Source organism: Castor canadensis, chromosome 5, assembly GCF_047511655.1.
Source record: "Castor canadensis chromosome 5, mCasCan1.hap1v2, whole genome shotgun sequence".
Classification (NCBI taxonomy): domain Eukaryota; kingdom Metazoa; phylum Chordata; class Mammalia; order Rodentia; family Castoridae; genus Castor; species Castor canadensis.
In genome coordinates, this window is record NC_133390.1 from 80090514 (window position 1) to 80110309 (window position 19796).

Consider the following 19796-nt stretch of genomic DNA (forward strand, 5'->3'; position numbering starts at 1 on the left):
TATCGCTCAGTGAAAGTTTTACATCCCCAAATCTTCCTTACTCTCATCTTCAGCCATTTCAGAGAATCTGACATACAGCCCCTTGGGACCATCACTGTCTACATTCCCTTCCCAGCTTGGTCTCACTTTCAGTTACATTTCTTCTACTTATCACTGGTTCTCGGGCTCAGTCCAAGCATCAGTCACATATGCACATGGAGTAACCAGTGGTTCCTTGCTGTTGTCATGCATACCTCCCTCGTGCATGACAGCAACACCTTTCTACCACATGATTCAGGATCCTGGGGATATAGATTCTCTGTGGGTGCAACAGAGATTGAGAAGGGACAGTCACATAATGGAACATCTCACTGCTCTCTGGAACTAGAAACAGATGATAAAAATTCTAAGCATATCTAAAAAAGTAAATTGAGCTCAATTGATTTGACTTATCCAGAGAAATACTGTGGGATAGTGGTCCAAGGCATGGGCTCCAGAGTCAAACTGTATACCCTGGAATGCCAGCATTGCCGTTTCCCAAGTATGACACTGTGTAACTGACCTGATTTCTGTGTCTCTGTTCCTTTCACAGACATAATAACACCTGGTGAGAATATATTACTAACAAGTGTCATCTTTAGAATTGGGCAAATTTTTAGAAGTCAATCCTTAATTTTAATATTGGTATGGAAACTGAAGCAGAGAAAAGAAGTAATTTATTTGAAGGTACATAACAGGTTTTCCTACTCAGTATACCAGGGAGTTTAGCATACTATTGCCGGCCTTTGTAGAATCATCTGGGTCACACTATTGCCTTTATTGTTTATGCTTCATATATGAAAGGCTAGTTTTCATAAGTTGTTTTTCTCTTTTGAGTTAATGGATTTATGCTGAGTTATTATCCCCCTATGGCTGTTCTGAGTCTGAGAGCAGAAAAGTAGACATGATTAGGATGCCAGAGATGGGCATGGAGCACAGTGGAGCAAACAGGATTTACCTAAGCCTCACAACCACGGCTGTGGCAATGAAGTCATCAGCCTCACACAAACATGTCATAAAAAACAAAAACACAGGGCCCTGCTGACCACAGAATTAATGCCTCCAATTCCTTGCCAACTGTAGGCTGATAGAAACAGGTCCTATTGCAGATTAAAATGGCTTGCACTTAACTATTAAATCCAAATATTGTCTTTTTAAATGGTTTTAATTCTGAAAAGATTGGAACAGAAATGAATGATATTATATGGTTCACTCTGTGCTGGTACAGTCCTTCAGCCACTTTAGAATACCTCCTCTGATCTGAGGAACAAATGAATCCAATGTGGTTGAAAGCCCTTCAGCCACACTGACAGGCACGTGGAGAATATTCATCTGAATCTAGAGAGTAATACTAACTGCAGGCTCAGAAGCTGGAGGAACAACATGGATGCAGACTTGCCCTATAGATACTACCTAGATCCTTTTGGAGGCCTTGGGAGTGCTGGTAGAAAGACTACACTTACTGTTTTAATCTTGCTTACTCCAGATTAAACGTCTTCATCCAGCTCCTGTGTCACCCTCCTCATTGCTGCTTCCCTACTGCCTATATAGACCAATTTTTTAGCTTTAAGCATTGACAAAAGGTGTCTAGAAACAGCCAGGTGGGGTGGGGGTGGGGGAGCTCATTCCTCTTATTCTCACGCTGAACATTTTGACCATTTCTTCCTTATCATAATCTGCAGCTCCCTCTCTCTCTCTCTCTCTCTCTCTCTATATATATATATATATAGACATCCCATGTTGTATATATATATATATATATATATATATATATATATATATAGACATCCCAAGTAAACACTCAGGTGTTTACTTCTGCCTTCAAGTTTCTTCTGCTTTTACTAAGGCCATAGATATTCTCCCACCACACTTACACCACACACAAAGAACAGCTGGGAAAACATTTCAATTATTCCTAGCCACAACATGGCTTCTGAATGACTACAAAGAAGAAAGCTTTAGACTCCCATAGAAGGAAGGGAAAGGAAAGGCTCAGGTAGACCAAAACCTGAGGGGGTGGCATAGGTACTAACTGCAATTGCCAGAGCCAAAGCCCAGAATTTCCAAATCCTCTGTCTCCTGGGGAAAGACTGGATGCCGAACTCTGATGATAGTCCACTCATGAAATTCCTTAAGAGGGAAAGCACTGGCCAGGTCCCTCAGACAAACTACTTCCAGGCAGAGATTGGTGGATGTCTGCGTTGGGGGTCAAGGATAGTAGGCTGCAGTTTCAAAAGGACGATGATAGATCAAAGGACATACGTTTCTTTTAATTCAAGCTATGGTAGGAAACAGAGTGGTCTGGTAGCCAAGTAGTAGGAATGCTACTAACCTGCTGTGTGATTTTTATGGAAACCAGGTTTCTTATCCGGGTCTCAGTGTCCTCATCTACAAAGAGTAGAAATCTCCGAGGTCCCTTGCAGAAATCTTGATGGAATAGCCTTGAAGGAGAGAAGGGAACAGAGCTCAGAAAATAGGGGAAGAAAGTGGATGAAGGAAAGGAAATGTGTGTGAGGGAACCAAAGGAGGATGACGGAGTTAATAGCAATGTCTTTTAATAAGACACTGAAAAGTTAAACGTGAGTAAAGAAAGTTTGCTGCACGAACGCCCGCTGGACTCCTGGTCCTCTTCTGGTTGTGCCCACATCGCCAGCGAGAGGATCCCACGCTGGGCGCGGTGGCCTGAGCTGACTCCAGCTGTTCTAGACGGCCTGAAACCGCCAGGGGGCGCTGCGAGGCGGGGGAAGGGGGCGGAGCTGCTTTAAATCCCCGCGCCCCACGGTTCAGCGTCTCAGTCTCAGCGTGGGCTCTGCGGCAACTTCTGGCATCCGGATTGCAGCGCCAACTCCGACCCAGACCCGGGAGCCTCAGCAGCTGTAGCACAGCAGCGGGGTTTCCTGCAAAAACTTGCTTGGCGCGGCCCAACACCCTGGGAGTTCCGTGCGCGCATCTGCCAACTCTCCACCAGCTGCACCTGCTACCCCTGAGCCAGCGCGAACGGCTGAGCGAGCCATGGCCAACGCGGGGCTGCAACTGTTGGGCTTCATCCTAGCCTTCCTGGGCTGGATCGGCAGCATCGTCAGCACTGCCCTGCCCCAGTGGAAGATTTACTCCTATGCCAACGACAACATCGTGACCGCCCAGGCTATCTACGAAGGGCTATGGATGTCCTGCGTGTCACAGAGCACCGGCCAGATCCAGTGCAAAGTCTTTGACTCCTTGCTGAATCTGAACAGTGAGTGCATACCACGCCCCAGAGCCGCCACCTAGAGGCCCAAATCCCCTACCTCCCTCACCGCCCCCCACCCTCCGTTGTGGAGTGCCTAGAAGCCCCACTGTGTTCTGTGATTACAAGGTTACCAGTCTTAAATTGACTAAATTCTGGTCATGTGCTCTGTTGTGAGGAAGCGGAGACCACTCTGCAGCCCAGCCCTAAACTTTAGTTTTGCCTCTAACTCTCTGGGTGACACATTTCTGCTCCTCTAGGTATGGTTTCACCTTAAATTCTTATGAGGGTGGGTAGAGACTGGGAGAGTAAAGGCCAAATTCGAACTTGAATTCTTGGGGCTCTTCTGGACATTCTAAGCTTCTGTGTAACTTTAGGATTCGGGGAAGGAAATGATACGCCCTGGATAAAATATTTAATAGATAATCCTGAAATAGCCAATCAGTAAGTTTTTTTTTTAAATCATTGCTATGACTTTTAATAGGAAAAGTCACAATCCCCATGTTTTGTCCCATTTCAGTATCTTCTACACACATTTGAGGTTGGACTGTTTCTTTTGACTCTTTTTCCTTGAAAAATAAAATAGTTTCTCCCAAAGGTTTCCCTTTCAAGCCTAAGGGCTTCAGAAGAGGCAGACTGTATGGTATTATTTTTCTAACAGAAGGTTGGTGCAGTTGGGAAGAGGATGATAAGAAAGAAAGGTTTCAAGTAACTTCTCTAACATAACATGAGGGGAAGAGAAGAAGCACAGGAAGAAAACACAGCAAAATGGGCACAGCTGATGAGCAGAGGTCACCTGGAGAAGGAGGGCTGCAAGAGAGGGAGAAGAGGTGATCTTTTCCACGTTTTCACCTTCACAAAGGAATTTCTGTATGATAAATGATTGCTTCTCAGTTGTCGTGTTTTAAGGATTACGTAGAAACAAATATTTCTAAGGATGCTGGGGAGAAGGATGAAAGGTAGTTTTCCTCACCCCACTTTTATTTCAAATAAAAGATTTTGAGTACCTTTTCAGAAAAACCATTAAGTTCCCCCTGAGGTAATATTAATTCATGGCTGGATTATCTCCTTGAGAAATTGTACTAGTTGTTGTGTATCATGTGTCTGTTGTGTCCTGTAACTACCATGAAGGAAAGTTCCCTTAACCTTTGCCTAGATAAACAAGACTGGCCCCAGTCCCCATCATGAGCTGCTGAGGGTGAGCTTTCTTGTCACTCACACTTACCTCACTTGCTTTATCCACTCCCTGATAGGAACAACTTTTCACAGACCACGTCAAAAGCCAAACAGTTTGAATTATGAGACCTGTCCCAAATCAATTCTAACACCTTAAACAACTGTTGAAGTTGGTCAGTGTTCATGGTGGGATTGGGTGTCATTTTAGCTTTCCAAGGTTTCCATATCAAACTCAATCTGTAAGTTTAGTAATTGTGTATGGCTTGTTACCCTCCTGGGATATATTTATACCGTTAAAGCAAACAGTTGGGAAATAACCATTGAATTTCCTCATGGAAAGACAAATATATTTAAGGAAATGGTGCTGGCATTTTCAGTATCACATTGTGGAGCTGGCAGGTGGAGAAGTTACTAAGGGAAATTCCAGAGAGGTCTTCATTGTCAATCTTATTCCTCTAATCAAAATAGTTCATTTCAACATACTTAACTTTGTTAAATGACCAAATGGAATTAGACTGATTCATGGTATAAACGCTCAATCAGATCATCTACGTAGGATAATGAGTCAAAATGTTGGATTTTAATTTATTTCCCATTAAATACAGTTATTACAGTTATTAAAACTGTGGTGAAAGCTGACACATTTTGGAAACTTCTTGATTGACTGTTTGGTTTAATTAAGAAGTGATTCTGCTTTCTGTTTTTGTTAAAACCATAGTTTATCCAAGATGGAGCTAAGACCTTTCTCCCCAAACCAATTCCCAGAACAAGGAGTCTTGACTCACAAGTTCTCTCTCCCAACGGGGTAGTGATTCACTACATGCCTTTGGAAGGATCCCAGGAAACCTGTCTCTGTTTCTCCACCTGAGCAGTAGTACTCACACCCACCTGATGAAGAGATCTGGGTTGGTGATTCACTGGTTGGTTTTGGTATAGTTCTATGACATTTAGAGATGAAAAGGATTATCTGTGTGTGTATATATGTATATATATAGTGTGCCCCATAAAAGGTTATGTTTCATGAAAAGCTTTTAAATGAAAAGCTTGGCAGTAGGTTTCCTCAAATTGCAGCTTGCTGTCTTTGCTAGTAGAGCCCATTTAGCACTGTAGTGTCCAGGTGTAGGAATTTATTAATGTTTGAATGCAGACATTAAACTCTCTTGTTTCACTGCTATATCTGGTGTCAGTTATAGAAAACACATGCCTTCTCAAAGTATCTAAAGGAATCCAGTATGATTAACCTATATACAGAATACACTGCATGCAATATAAGAAGCAATATACAGTAGGATACAGTAAGACTTATTTTAGGTAGTTATTGCCAAGTATTTTCTGAAAATGTAAGTGAGAAACTTCCTGTGGAAACAAATGTTACCCTGTGGATTATGTTTTTATAATGACTGAGACAATTTCCATTTAATCCCATGTGACATTTATCGACACTGATAACCTTTACAGCTGAAAGTTGGAATACACAAAGGAGAGTGCCAGATATAGTTGTAGTAGACTTTTCTTGGTTAACTTATAGTTCTTGCTTGTTTTGATGCAATTCTTAGCATTTTGGGGAAGTTAGTTGCCTATGTTATGGCTTAGTTAAATTGCTTCTTCTTGCTTGACTTTTTTAATAGCTAGAGCTCCTCAAAGACTGGGCTGTCCTGAGAGTCTGCAAGTTGGGAGGTATCCAAGCAGAGAATAAGTAAGCATTTTGTAGGAATGCTGTTGGGAAGATCCAAGGACCAGACAAATGGGAGGTTAGGCTAGACTCTTTTTAAGTCTCATCTAACCCATGGATTCTGTAATTTGTTTATAAGCTACTCTAGCCTGTTAAACTTGCTCTGCATGAATCCACATGAGTGTAGGTGTGCTTAATGAGTATTGGTTGTCGTGAGGTTTCTCAGCACTCTCCCCATGATGTCAGGCTCAATCAGAGGAACAAAATCACTGACTTGGATGTCTCTGAAGCAAAAGCAAAAAGAAGGGCACCCGCTTATGCTTCTCCAGACTGCTTTATGCCTGGTAAATGGAGGCCATTCAAAGGGCCATTGGTATTCTCAGACATTTTGAGAATTAGTTCTGATTCTTGGGATGACAGAAGTTAAAGCAAAACTCCAGGCTTGAGATCACAAGTTCTCAATTCTTACCTTGGTCTTGCACTAAGTAGCTGTGAGTCACTTGATCTCCCTGGTAGTTTCCCCACATGAAAAATAGGGAGAGTGGGAGGAACAGAGAGATGAATCCAAGATTCATTCTTCAATGCAGCAAACATGAGCCTGGCCCTATTCTCACTTGTTTCTAAGATTCCTCCTCATGACAACATTCTTTGTTACTTACCTCAGTGGCTGAAGGGGAAAAAGCAAGTGGCATATTTTAGGTTTCTTTGATTAGAGCCGTAAGTGTCATGGAGGTAATACAGAGGCATATATGTAATCAGAAAACATTTCTTTAGGACATAATCCAAAAGAGTTAGCAAAATTTCTCAGGACCTCCTGAAAGGTGTTAAGTTCTTCCTCATCCTGGACCACTTTGATTACAGACTATGCTTTTGCTCTGAGGTCACAGCTCATGCACCAATAAAATGGAAATGCAAACAATGACTCTTGTGAAACTTTGAACATCAGTAAAAGTGAAAGACTTAGTAAGTAAGGAATACATAGAAGTGTAGTTTTGTGACAGTCTGTGATGAGATCATTTAATTACAGGAGAAAAAAAGCAAATTTTTGTTCTAGTCACCCATGGGCTGTCCTTTTATATATCTAAAACTTATTAGCAAGGACTGATGCAAAGAAGAACTGTTTGAGTATAATGATACAACTGAAATCTTTTTTGTTTATGATCTATAGTACATAGGGTAAAACTATGTAATATGGTTAGTAAATAGCATAAACAATGTCAAGTGTCTGCAGGAGATCCTGTTACCTGTGTAGCCAATGTTTAAAGCTTTAGAAAAACGCCACATACTTGTCTGTGCTTGCCTTTCTACACGTATGTTGATCAACATAACTATAGTAAATCAGTACTGTCTAACTCATTTCTTGTCTTATAAGTAGAGATCTTTGTAAGTATTTTTTTAATTATACTTTCAGGTTGAAAGTGGTGATAACTCCTTAGGGGGCCTTTAAGCTCAAGATTATCAGTCTGGCTAAGTCTAATTAAAAGACTGCCTTCTCTGTTTACTGCTGAATAATTCTGAGAAACAATAGTATAACTTTTTAAATGTTTGCTAACATGATTCTCCACAGAGAACTTAATTTTATCATAATATAAAAATGTATTTGCCAGGAAGTGAATACATTTGTTAATATATTTGATCCAATTAGATCGGTTCAAAGTTAAGAGTGTAAAGCTGTATCTGTGGTCCAAACATTATTTTACAGCTTTCAAACATCTCTGTCAACTTCTCTGTTCTGCCCATATCGTACTACTGGGAGAGGAGGGAAGAAACTTCATCTTGAGTACTCATTGAATACCTAATTTAAAAATTAATCAAGTGAAGCAAAAAGTAAAAATTCCCTCACTGCAAGAGTTTCTAGTTCTTAATAACCTAAATTAAATCTGGCTTTATGTAAGAAAAATCCAGGCTCTCTAAGGAGGTATTTATTAGTAGTATTTTAAAGATTAAGTGAAACAAAAGAGAATATAAATTTTTCCATATGTTATTAATACCATTTTGAAGGACAAAGACAATATTCTCCTTTAAATTCATTGAATACAGATTGACTAATCTATGTGACTTCTCAGGTACTAAGTGCTTTGGATGGAAATATAAATAAATATCTGACTCACGTCATGCAGTAATTCACAATTACATATATTAGATCTCTGACTTAAGAGGTTTCCACAAGACCTTAATTTGAAAGAATTCATCTGGCTCCAGTTTAAAACTGTACAATTTAGATTTGATCTGTACATAAAGCCCTCATAATTTGTAGCACAATAGTTGCTTACTTTGACTTGTAATCCTTCATTATATGTGCCCAGCTAGTAAATTTTCACAAGTATTATGATCCCTAGCTTTATTGTGTTTGTTTTGTGTGCATATGTGCCTTAGTTTTTCCTTTTCTTCATGTATCATTATAGTTAGGAATTCATCCAATGTTTTCCAGTGAAGCAAGGTGAGATTTGTGTTTGATGCCAATATATTATTGTAAAATACAAAGAAATTTCAGAAGCCAAAATGGCTGCCAGTATGTCAATGGCAAATGTTGCTTTACGAAAACACTTTCTTATTATACTGCTTTATCACATTTTTTAAAAGTGGAACATAAGCCTTTTGTCCCATTGTTTGTGTGACTCCTTAGTATGATTTCATCCATTTTCTTCTTTATTAGATAAATAACATATTATTCTGTAAGGACACTAAACAAAAGTAGCATTATTAGCAAGCATAGAATAGCATATCTGTCCTCTCCTCCTGAAAAATTTTGCAAAACAAGTACTAAATAGGTATGACATGAAACAAATGTGTTTAACTTAAAGAAGAAAATTTAGAGGTTAAAATAGTGAATATTAGCTCATTCTGGGTAGGTGTAGACAGAACCTGGAGTAGTTTTGCACCTGTGTGCTCCTTGCCTGGGAGATCAGAGGTTTATTCAAGCCTGACTCACAAGACTGATGACCCTAGAGAACTTGTGAAGGATACTCCGTACTAAGTGCTCAGACTTGCTGGGCTACTGGCCTGCTTTTTTAATGTGATGAGCAGATCACAATGATTATTATATAAGCTAGGTCAAGTCTGGGGCTCCATAACTGGAACGCAGTGGAAAACTTGGAGAGAGATCAGAGAAAGCAGCAAAAGTCATTAAGAGTGTTAGAAAACTGAATGTTTGTGATAAAATAAAGTAGAGGTGGCTGTGATATATAAGCGGCTATGCATATTTAAAGGGCTACCAGAGAAGAAATATTTTCTAATTAATTATCTTTATACTGAGAGTAAAAATCATATCACCCCTACCTTAAGAACTTCAGTGACTTCTGATTACACCTACAATAGACTCTACCCCCCAGCCTGGTTTAGGAATATGTGTCTTCTGTCCACCTTGCTAAACCTTATTTCACTTCCCACAACTTATCATTCTCCTTAAAGGCAACCAGTTCTCCCAGTTTTCCCAAGACCAAAGCTCTTCTCAGAATGCCTGACCTTTAGTATTAAAACAAGGACAGTCTTAGGCAAAGTGGCATGAGTGTCCAACTTACCCTCCAGGTACACACATCATCTTTGTAACTTTCAGCGTCTCCTTAAAATACTTTCCTACTAGGGGAATATTAAGATCAAATCTGAGGTCTGTGTTACGATTTAGAATTTAATTATTTTATTTTCAATTTTCCTTGTAAATAATGATTATTTTTGCAAATACCTGCTGGTAAGTCAGAAGGAAGTATACAACTTAACTATGGAGTTCTTGGGACTTTCCTCTTCATACCACGATATGGTTTGTGATTCCAAGGGAAAAGTTTTATAATAATCATGTCAGCAGCTTCAGTTCCTAGTAAACCTATGGTCCACAGAGCATGTATTTTGATCTGGCCGTTTCCCTAACCTCCTGTAATCTTCAAATGAATATGTGGGTGAGTGTGCATGTGCGCTCACTTAAGAGGAGATGGATATGTAAGAGAGACAAAGAATGTCTCTGTTTCATATTTTGGCTTCCAAAATATCACTCAAATTCTATATAAATACCTTTAATACTTCTTAGAAAGATATCAGTGTGATTTTTATCATTGCTTGTTGATGACAAGGGTAGAAATACCAATAAATTAAAATTTAATGATGCAATAGTATAGTTTTATTTTGATAATCTAACATCTTAACTCTGAAGATAGGAAGAATGAGCCTGGATACAAAACCTTTGCATCATCTCAGCTACTTTTGAAGACCAGCAAAGAGTCAATTGTTCTAACTCCTAGATAGAGATATCATCATTAACATTTTTATAACAGAAACATGGTCTCAAAGAACACTAAGTAGCTTATCCAATATCCCATAGTTTGTAATAATCTATACAGTGTTTATAGATGCAAAATACTTGTCACATATTAATTTTGCCCCTGAGATAGTGATCATCAATTGAAGGAGAAAATATATATATAATTTAGATAAAATCTAACCAGTGTAGTCTCATCTCCTTTTTAATTTTTTTCAAGTATGTGCCTTTATGCCACAATCATGCTATTCAACTTTTATGCTTTGTGACACACATTGGCATATCTCAAACCAGATCCTGTCTGATCATAACTTAGTACACAAAGGATAATAACAGGAAATAGAAAATTAGTAGAAACCTGAGAAATACTAGATTGGATTAGTGTGCCTGACAGTTTACAGCATTACAAGTCAAATGGTTTTAAAAATTTGTGGTGATTTGAATATTAATCTACTACTCTGTCCCAATTAATTTCTCAAAGACTATTTTGTTTTGTTTTAAGCAAATAGCTTTTATATCCTGCCCTATAGCCCTCCAGTCTTTGGAGTCACAAATGTTGCTTATTGAGTCATGATACTCTCTGAAAAATTTGTTTATGTTCCATGTTCACTTGTTTTTATCTGAAGCTTTATGATTTCACTGTAAGGCTTGGTAAATAGTTCTGAAGATATAGGTATCTCTTTCTCTTTCTTTCTCTCTCTCTCCCATCACATATATATTATACTATATATGTGACAGTTATTTTAGAATTGAAACACTCCTATTAACTAAACTATTAGTTTTTTTTTCTATTTGATTTTGAGTTTAATTTTGAAAATACAAAATGTTACGACTGGAGGGCCCCTTGTCCATCACCTAACTTAGGTGCTTGATTTTCTGGAGATAGTGTTAAGTTGGCTACCAGCAGAAATATCACTAGGTCTGAGGGCTCCTGACTCCTAATTCTGTTTTCTCTCTTCTATACAGCATTGAAATATACTTTGGTCTTGTACTGCTTTTCTAGGCATGTTTTTAATATGGTCTAAAATGTTTCCTACCAGGCACTTTGCAAGCAACCCGTGCCCTGATGGTGGTTGGCATCCTGCTGGGACTGATAGCAATCTTTGTGTCTACCATCGGCATGAAGTGTATGAAGTGCATGGAAGATGATGAGGTGCAGAAAATGCGTATGGCCGTCATTGGAGGTGTGATATTTCTTATTTCAGGTAAGAGTTCTGGCTTTCAGTTTCCTCTTACTAACCTTTCCCTAGTATGAGTTCAGATCTAGTTCTCAGTTTCCTAAGGTTATGTTAGATTCATTGCATTTGACATTATTTCTGTTCTTTTAAAGTCTGTATACATGGATCTTTTGGTCAGTTGACTTTTGTGTTCTCAACAGGAACCAGATGAGACTTTGACAGGTGTGCTCACATGTCAAGTCTATCTATGGGAGTATCAGGTGCCCACTTTTTTATTAGAACCAGTCTCCCCAGGTGAAGAAAGATGTTTACTATGTAGCAAACACTCAGGAACAATTTTATGTCATTCAGAAAATGTCAATGGTGTCTTCATAGATGCTATGTGGAAAAGATGGGTGTAGTGAAAGAAAATACAAATTACATGTGAATCATACAGGTCTGTGAAAGATGTATGGGATTGGGGTTATTGGAGAAAAATGAGGACAGCATTCCTGTTGGACATGTCTAATTCCAGAGTAAACAGGATGTACTCACAGATCAGAGAAGAGAAAGGCCAGCTGGAGTGTAGGTGGAATGTTGAAATGGTAGTATGGTAGATTAGCTGAGTTAGGAAGAGAAACAACAATGAAACACTTTTGACAAAATCTTGATCAGTGAGGTTGTATTTCTCTTAAAAAGTTAAAATGTATTTTCTGCTTTATTTGAGTGTTGATAACATACTAGATTAAGTGTCTTTTGAGAAAAAGAAAACTAAAAGATAGACAACACCATTTCAAAGTCAAATAAGACTTATTTTAAATCTGATAGATATTATAATTACACTATATATCTCCATATGTAGATATATAATATATAGATATAGCAGTAGATGACTATATATTAGGTACTGATATATACAGTAATCTATTATTTTTGAAAAAGACATTGGCAATATAAATCTACTACCAGAAAAACTAGAGTTAGACTTCTTATTTTTCTTATTGACAGATAACCTGTAGGGGCTTTTTCTCCATCATAACCAGTAATGGAGGGAGAGTATCTGTGACTTCACTAATGATAGGGTTCATTTAAGCTGTCCAGTTGTTCACTGTGTCCAAAAACAAATTAACTCATGTCTGAAAAGGCAAGAATGATATTTTATTCACAACAATTTAACTCACATCAAACACATGAACAAACTTACTGTTTAGTCAGTCCCCTTCCCTTGCTTATCTCCAAGTAACTCCATGTTGACTGTGTTACTCCCACTTCAGTTTCTTGGACTTCCTCAGGGGTACCGGTTGTAAGTTCAAAAACATGCACATGGGAGCAGGGGGAAGGGGGAGTAATGACCCAAACATTGTATGTACATATGAATAAAAAAAAAGAACATGCACATGGTCTATTTGAGCTACCAAAATTACCGTGTTTTCTCTGAAGTATTAGAGATAATTATATTGGACCACTGTTTTAGAAGAGAGAGGTAATGACACAGAAATTAATCTCCCTGCATTGGTGAATTCTTAGAATTACTGTAAGAAATTTATTTTTTTAAATTTATTTTTATTGACAAGTTTGTATCTATCATTTACGACATGATATTTTAAAGTGTATATACATTCTAGAATGGCTAAAATCAACAATAAATGCTTTGCTTCACATCATTATCATTTTTGTGATAATACAAGCATTTTTAGTATTTTTCAAGAATAATATATTATGAACTTTAGTCACTATTTTGTATAACACATTTCTCAAAATCATTCCTCCTTTCTAATTGAAAGGTTTTGTTTTGATCAATTTCTCTTTGGATAAGAAAATCTAAGGTATTTTATATATCATAAATGATGGAATATCAGATATGTGACTTCTCTGGTTATTACTAAATACAAAATTCTATGGGAAAATGTGCTTAGTTACATAAGTTGATCTGATGTGACAATTTCAGCAAATCTCAGTGTAAGGTATTTCCTTACACTGTGGGGCAGGAAGTATTTGGGAGTTTTGGCCCATTCTGACACAGGACCTATTCTCTCTGATATTTAACTGCTTGTTTTGCTTTTGACCCAGAAAAAATATAAATTTTGAGTTTGATCAGGAAGAAGGTAAAAGGGTTTTCATCTTCTGTAAGCAACTCTGTGCTAATATGAACAACCGATATATCAGAAGTATTGTAATTCACCAAACTATAGTTCTACAGTAATTTTGAATGAGATAAAACCTGCAGAACTGTTTCTAAAAACCATTATCTGTGTCAGTGACCTTTAACTATTAATAAATAAGACGTCACAAATAGTGTAAACGCCAACTTAACTTTTTGTATATCTTTACAGAACACTTGGAATCAATCATATCTAAATCAAATCTATTTTCATAATACTAAAATTAAAATGTTATCGCTATTTATGAGATTTAATTCTTATATGCATTTAGGTTTAATAGACTATGTGGTTATGCTCAGTGTTCCATAGTGACTAAGTCTTTTATTTTGGATTTCTGTAGGTCTGGCGATCTTAGTTGCCACAGCATGGTATGGCAATAGAATTGTTCAAGAATTCTATGACCCCATGACTCCCGTCAATGCCAGGTAATGCTATTCATGCATAAAGTAGTTTATTTTCTGAGAAAATACCCTTTTTATGTTCAGCAGAGTCTTGCTAGTACCATAATTTCTCAGATTTGCTTTCAAGAATTGTATGGAATTTTATGTCAAACTTTCAAGCAATTTAAATGACCTGTGACTCATGTTAAAATGAGTTTGGTAATTGCTTTAACAGCCTATATGGATGACAAAATGTACTTCAAAGTACAAAAGGTCTAAGCTGTATACTTCCCAAGCATATGCTGCAGCTTTTTTCTTCTTTCTCAAATATTAACAAAAATGGTAATATATTTAACATTTTCTTTCTGAAATGTATTATGTTTATAACAGCTAACTCTGATTACTTATGATTTGTGAGCAGTATATGATTGATTGAAAAAGATAGTACTATCATAGTAGTTAATGAATAACACTTGATCCTCAACAATTAATTTTAACATGTAAAAACATGATGTGTTTTTTCTAGTATATTAACGTACAATTTTGAATCTTTATGTTCTGTCACTACTATAAAGTTGACTTTACAAAGGTCATTTTTCTTAATTCTGCAAGTTGGGCAAGTTAAAGAGCTAATTCTTGCTCTCAGGCAACAGTTTCTCTTTGATCAGGGACAATGCTTATTGTGTCACTGTCCTCACATCTTTAAAGCTTAATAACTACATTCAAAGTCGGATGTTACGATGTAATTATTGTTTATAAGAACTGGTATGAATGGATGAAAATCTCAGTGTTTACAGAGATAAGTGTGTGTTTTTTATATAATCACCCACGTACAGAAGAACACTGACGGCAGTCATCGTGTCAGAACCCATCCCATTGTATAAGATTTATGATGGTAGGACAGAAACTGCTGGAGGTCAACGGGCCAAAATGTAACGAGAGTAATAATGCCAGCAGTATATGTGAAAGCTGGTTATTAATTTCTGGGGACTGTACACTTGCTATTTATAAGAGTGCACATGATTCTGAACGTAGTCTAGGGAAGCAGGTGGGGTTATACTGCTTTGAGAGCAAACTGTGGGTGAGAAGTGAAGTTGCTATCCCAGAATTACAGAAGTTGAGTTTGCATCAGGCTTCAAAATTAAGCCTTGTAACTTCTAAGTCCAGCCTTTCTCTCTACTGTTCACAATCTGTTATAGATTCCCCCAAACTCTGGTGTAATACATCCACCTGAATCAGCTCAATCCAGAAAGTGCCATGGGCTGCCCAGAAGTCTTTTTCATAAAACATAAATTTGGGGTATTAGTTTATAAAGATGCCTGAGATCAACTATCAAAACTCTAAGCTTGGCATTGGTGACACACTCCTGCAATTCCAGTACTCAGGATGCTGAGAGGCAGGAGGTTCAGAACTTGGTGCCAGCCTTGGTTAATGTAGTGATACTCTGTCTCAAAAAAAAAAAATCAAAAAACAGAAAGACTGGTAGTCTTCACCACCCTCTACCTGTTTTTTCTTATATAGTATGATTACTACTTGATAATAGCATGATTTGATAAGTTTTAGCCATGAAACTATGGTCCACCAACTCTTATATCTAAAATATGGAAACATGCTTTATAAGCTTCCTTTGCATGGAAAAGTCTTTGGCAATATTTGTGCAATTAAGATGGTATTGCACATCACATTGCTTGATGTACTACTGCAAATTGTTAATAATTGCAAGGTAAACATTCTTCTGTGTATGTGTTCATGAACCGTAAAGTACCTGCCTAAGGGATCGTGAGGTGTTATTTTCAATGGAAAGAAACATAATATGTAAGATATCGATTTCCTTCCTTAAGTATGTTAGAAAATATACTAATGACTCACTGACTGGCAATGCATTGTCATCTCTTTTAGGTATGAATTTGGCCAGGCTCTCTTCACTGGTTGGGCTGCTGCCTCTCTTTGCCTTTTGGGAGGTGGCCTACTTTGCTGTTCCTGTCCCCGAAAAACAACCTCTTACCCAACACCACGGCCTTATCCCAAACCTACACCTTCTAGTGGGAAAGATTACGTGTGACTGAAGCAGAAGGAGACAATCTTGGAGCAAATAGAAAATGGACATTGAATACATCATTGACATTAAGATCTTAGACTTTTGACCATTGTAATCTAAACTGAGGTATTACAAAAGAAATGATATTTTTATAAATACCCATACTAGGGATGCCTTAATCATACTTTATCTTCTTTCCTCAGCACAGGAGGGAAGCCTTTTCCACTTGTCTTGCTGCTTCCCTCTGAGGGATCACTCAAAATGGGGGAGGGTGCTCCTTAAGTATGTATAGCTACGTATGTATGTGTTTTCCTATAAAAAGTAGACAGGAAAACTCTTATTCTCCTTATGTTGGTACCAGCATAATTAAAATGTCTCAAATAGAAAAGTATATATAATTCCATATTGATTAAATAAGGAGCTTACTGGCATCTCATTTTTCTTTTTTTTTCTCTCTCTATATGTAACATCATATAGATCATTTACTTTCATTCATTAGCTTATAGTATCTTTTCCATAAGACTAAAACTATTTTATCAAGTAAGAATTCTTTCTGTGTGCCCTTCTCATATACTTATAGTTTATTTTTTACTGTAATCTTATAGCAGCTCTTTTTTTTTTATCAGGCCCTTTTGGTAAAGATTGTTCTCCAACTCTTGAATCTGATAACACATCTCATAGCCTACATTTTAAAACCTAAAACCAATGAGAATGTCTTATAAATCAGATGTGGGGGAAAATCTTTCTGCATGACCAGATGATATGTTCTTGTTAACTCTCCCACATGATCCTGGTGCTTTGACCTCTAGCACTCTTGTTTGCTCTGAAAATATTTGTTTCATTGAGTAGCTGTGCCACTCCCCCTGGTGTTGTAACACAGTTTTATTGATTAAAATTTTTAAGATAGTTATTCACAGTTCCATATCCCACAAACTACCTTTTTCTTCTTCCCTCCTCAGCTATACTGTTTTTTCATACGTAATTATCATTTAGTTTACCTCTTTCCAGAGAGGTGTGGTTTATTTATCTGAACAAAGTGCTAGACTTGCTGGAGTGATAATCTGTTGACAAATATTCCCTCTGTAGTTGTGAACGAGTCACTTAATCTTTCTACCTCTTCCCATCTGTCAAATTGAGGTAATTACATTTAACCAGCTGGTAAAGGTAATGTGAGCATTAATTAGTTGATATGACTCTCATTCTTTGAACATGAAATAAGCTTAAGTAGTGTTTTTCTTTGCTCAATTGGCAGTTTTGAAGCCACTGAATAAACTTACATGTGTCTTCACATTCTTCAGTATCTTCCTTTTTCTACATGTCCATTTCCTTTCTTTCAGCTGCACCTGGCCTATTGTTGGTGCTCAGCTCCATTTTACCAATTGCTTTTACTTTTTCAATACATAGTAAAAGCTTTTTTGCTTGAGCAAGATAATGTAATGGAAAGGGCGTTGGCTTTGACTTTTGGAGATCTGGATTTGAATCTTGGTGCTATCAATTATCATCTGAGTTTGGGCAAGGCACTTGGCTGTCCTAGATTTATTGCATCATCTGTAAAAAGTGGTTTGTGATTCCTGACCTGCCAAGATCACAGGGATCTAGGATCCAGTGAGAAAGGATACAGGCAAAAGTGGTTTTGTAAATTGAAACGTGCTGCCCTAGAAAAGAATTAAGGAATGTAAGTGATAGGTTGGGGAGATACTTCTCAGATAATTGAAAAGAGATAAATGTTAAGAAATGGATATCTTGCCTTAACAAGAGACAAGAAATACTTGCCTTTCAAATGATGAAACACTAAAGTGAAATTCGACTCACTGAATAAAAAGGATTCCAAGGAAGTCCTAGTTTCTTCAGTCAGTGCGGACTGATGCTTTTGTGGCCAAGCAGAAGTAATGGAGGAAGCGAAAATCTCAATGCTGACAAGCCAATAGGATGGGAGAGTTTTGGAACTTTATGTTATGTGGGATATAAGGTTCTATTTGTGAAGTGAAGCCTTCAGAGCCTGTGCTGTTAGATGATAGCTAATATTGTTAGGACGGTTTGGGTTAAACTACATGGAGAGAGTTATACAAAGGACTGTATCTTATGAGGGCTTGAACCAAGTAACTTTTAGTGTGTCTATGCTCCTAAAAGTTGTAATTCAAAGAGTCTTTGCCACATTCATAGATCCTAATTATGTGCAAATGTAAATGCATATGGACAACAATTGCCAAGCTCCACAAAGAAATCTGTATTAAAAAATGATCAATAGGATTTTATGCCAGAATTTATCCAGTTTAATATTTTTATACCCTGCTGCCATACTTGGAAATAAACCAATTGCTATTTGGGGGTGGGAGGGTTGTAATGGGAATTTGTATAAAGCATTACTCTTTTTCAATAAATGGTTGTGTTTTTTAATAAAAAGAAAGTCTCAACTAGTTTTCTAATAATTTATTTCAAGACTGTGCTTGCAAGAGGAGCTTGCTTGGGATAGGATCCAATTCACTATATGATTCTGGGAAAGAGCTGTGATTCCTCTGGGCAATCTATCAAATATTTGCATGGCTCCACTCACTAGAATGCTCCATCTCTCACCAACTGGGTTCCTTTCCACACTGGCGATAGAAGAGATACTGCTCAATATTTTTTAATCCATAAAAAAGGCACATACAACAATGAATGAATGAAGAATAAGTGACAATAGACTGGAAATCTATTATTGTTTTTGTAATGGTTATTATTGAAGCTACCACTTAGGAAAGCAAGTGATGAAACTCAGTGACTCATTTCCATAATGTATCAATAACTGGGAATTCCTTAAGTGTGGCCTATCCCTGAGAAATTTTAATATTAATGAGGCCAACAGATGTGTGAATGAAGGACTACAGCTCTACTGTGGAGTTTTAGGCATGGGTGAGGGACCAAAATCATTTCCTGTCAATCTGATTTGAATTCCTCTTAAACAGATGCAGCAAAACCCATTCTCCATTTCTACAGAATTTAAATCTCTAAGGGTGAGGTCTCTAATTTTATTTATTGAGAAAATAAAATATCTAGGTGTTCTTAACAAGAACTGGAGGAAAAGCTGGATTGTAAATCATAAGAACCAGACACCTACCTCTGTGTGAGCTCATTCGTATCTCAATGCCATTGTTCTGCCAACCATGACATTTTTCCTCCATCTCACTTAGCACTTTTTATACTCAGATCCTGGGATGCTTCCCACATAATTTATCCTGTCTTTAATCCTACTATGATCTTGCTGTGAATTTTTTCCCTTTCTTTTTTTGCATGTAACTTAGGCAATAGATTTCAACCTCCTCCTCAATGCCATTTACACCAGACTGCCCTAAAATCTCTTCATTTAGCTTGTACCACAGAAACTCTGATAAAAGTCTTGGTATGTTCTACAGTTATGTGGGTTATACTTGTTGAGTCCTAAAAATAGGCAATCAGATACTCACTGCCCAACCTCCATACATCTTATGGCATTTTGCGAAATCAATAGATTTTTCCAAAATAGACAATATCGCAAATTGGAAACTAGATATAAATTAAATAAATTGATATTTGCTGCTGCCTACCATGATCCCAGCTCCATTAAATGCAGACAGGCTGAAGGGGCCTTAGTCGTGTGAAGAGTGTTTAGTGGGAAGAGAGTTGAATTTGAAATTTAGTAAAGGTTCTGTCACTAATCAGTCTGTCACATAGATACACAAACATCTCTACCCATTGTCTC

At 37.5% G+C, this 19796-nt stretch overlaps 2 protein-coding genes across 4 annotated transcripts in view; one reads left to right on the forward strand and one right to left on the reverse strand.

Moving 5' to 3' along the window:
• The window catches only part of Cldn16 (claudin 16), a 98342-nt gene extending 95631 nt beyond the window's left edge, over positions 1 to 2711 (reverse strand). For 2 of the 3 annotated variants that reach the window (XM_074073533.1, XM_074073531.1), the window contains exon 1: positions 2052 to 2271. The gene's annotated coding sequence lies outside the window, so the exon portion shown is untranslated. Of the gene's footprint in view, positions 1 to 2051; positions 2272 to 2350 lie in introns of those variants that run through there. The other variant, XM_074073534.1, reaches the window with a different exon arrangement.
• A 102-nt stretch (positions 2712 to 2813) lies between these two features.
• Positions 2814 to 18492, forward strand: Cldn1 (claudin 1). The gene is made up of 4 exons (XM_020159866.2): positions 2814 to 3253; positions 11382 to 11546; positions 14001 to 14085; positions 15940 to 18492. The coding sequence occupies exons 1-4, from the start codon at positions 3031 to 3033 to the stop codon at positions 16100 to 16102; spliced, it is 636 nt and encodes a 211-aa protein (XP_020015455.1). The 5' UTR covers positions 2814 to 3030; the 3' UTR covers positions 16103 to 18492.
• The last annotated feature ends 1304 nt before the right edge of the window (positions 18493 to 19796 follow it).

Excerpts from the sequence above, each read along its gene's own strand:
- Cldn1 (XM_020159866.2), top strand. The coding sequence starts at position 3,031 with ATGGCCAACGCGGGGCTGCAACTGTTGGGCTTCATCCTAGCCTTCCTG. Across the intron at positions 11,547-14,000 it reads TGTGATATTTCTTATTTCAG|GTCTGGCGATCTTAGTTGCC; the intron begins GTAAGAGTTCTG and ends GGATTTCTGTAG. Across the intron at positions 14,086-15,939 it reads ATGACTCCCGTCAATGCCAG|GTATGAATTTGGCCAGGCTC; the intron begins GTAATGCTATTC and ends CATCTCTTTTAG.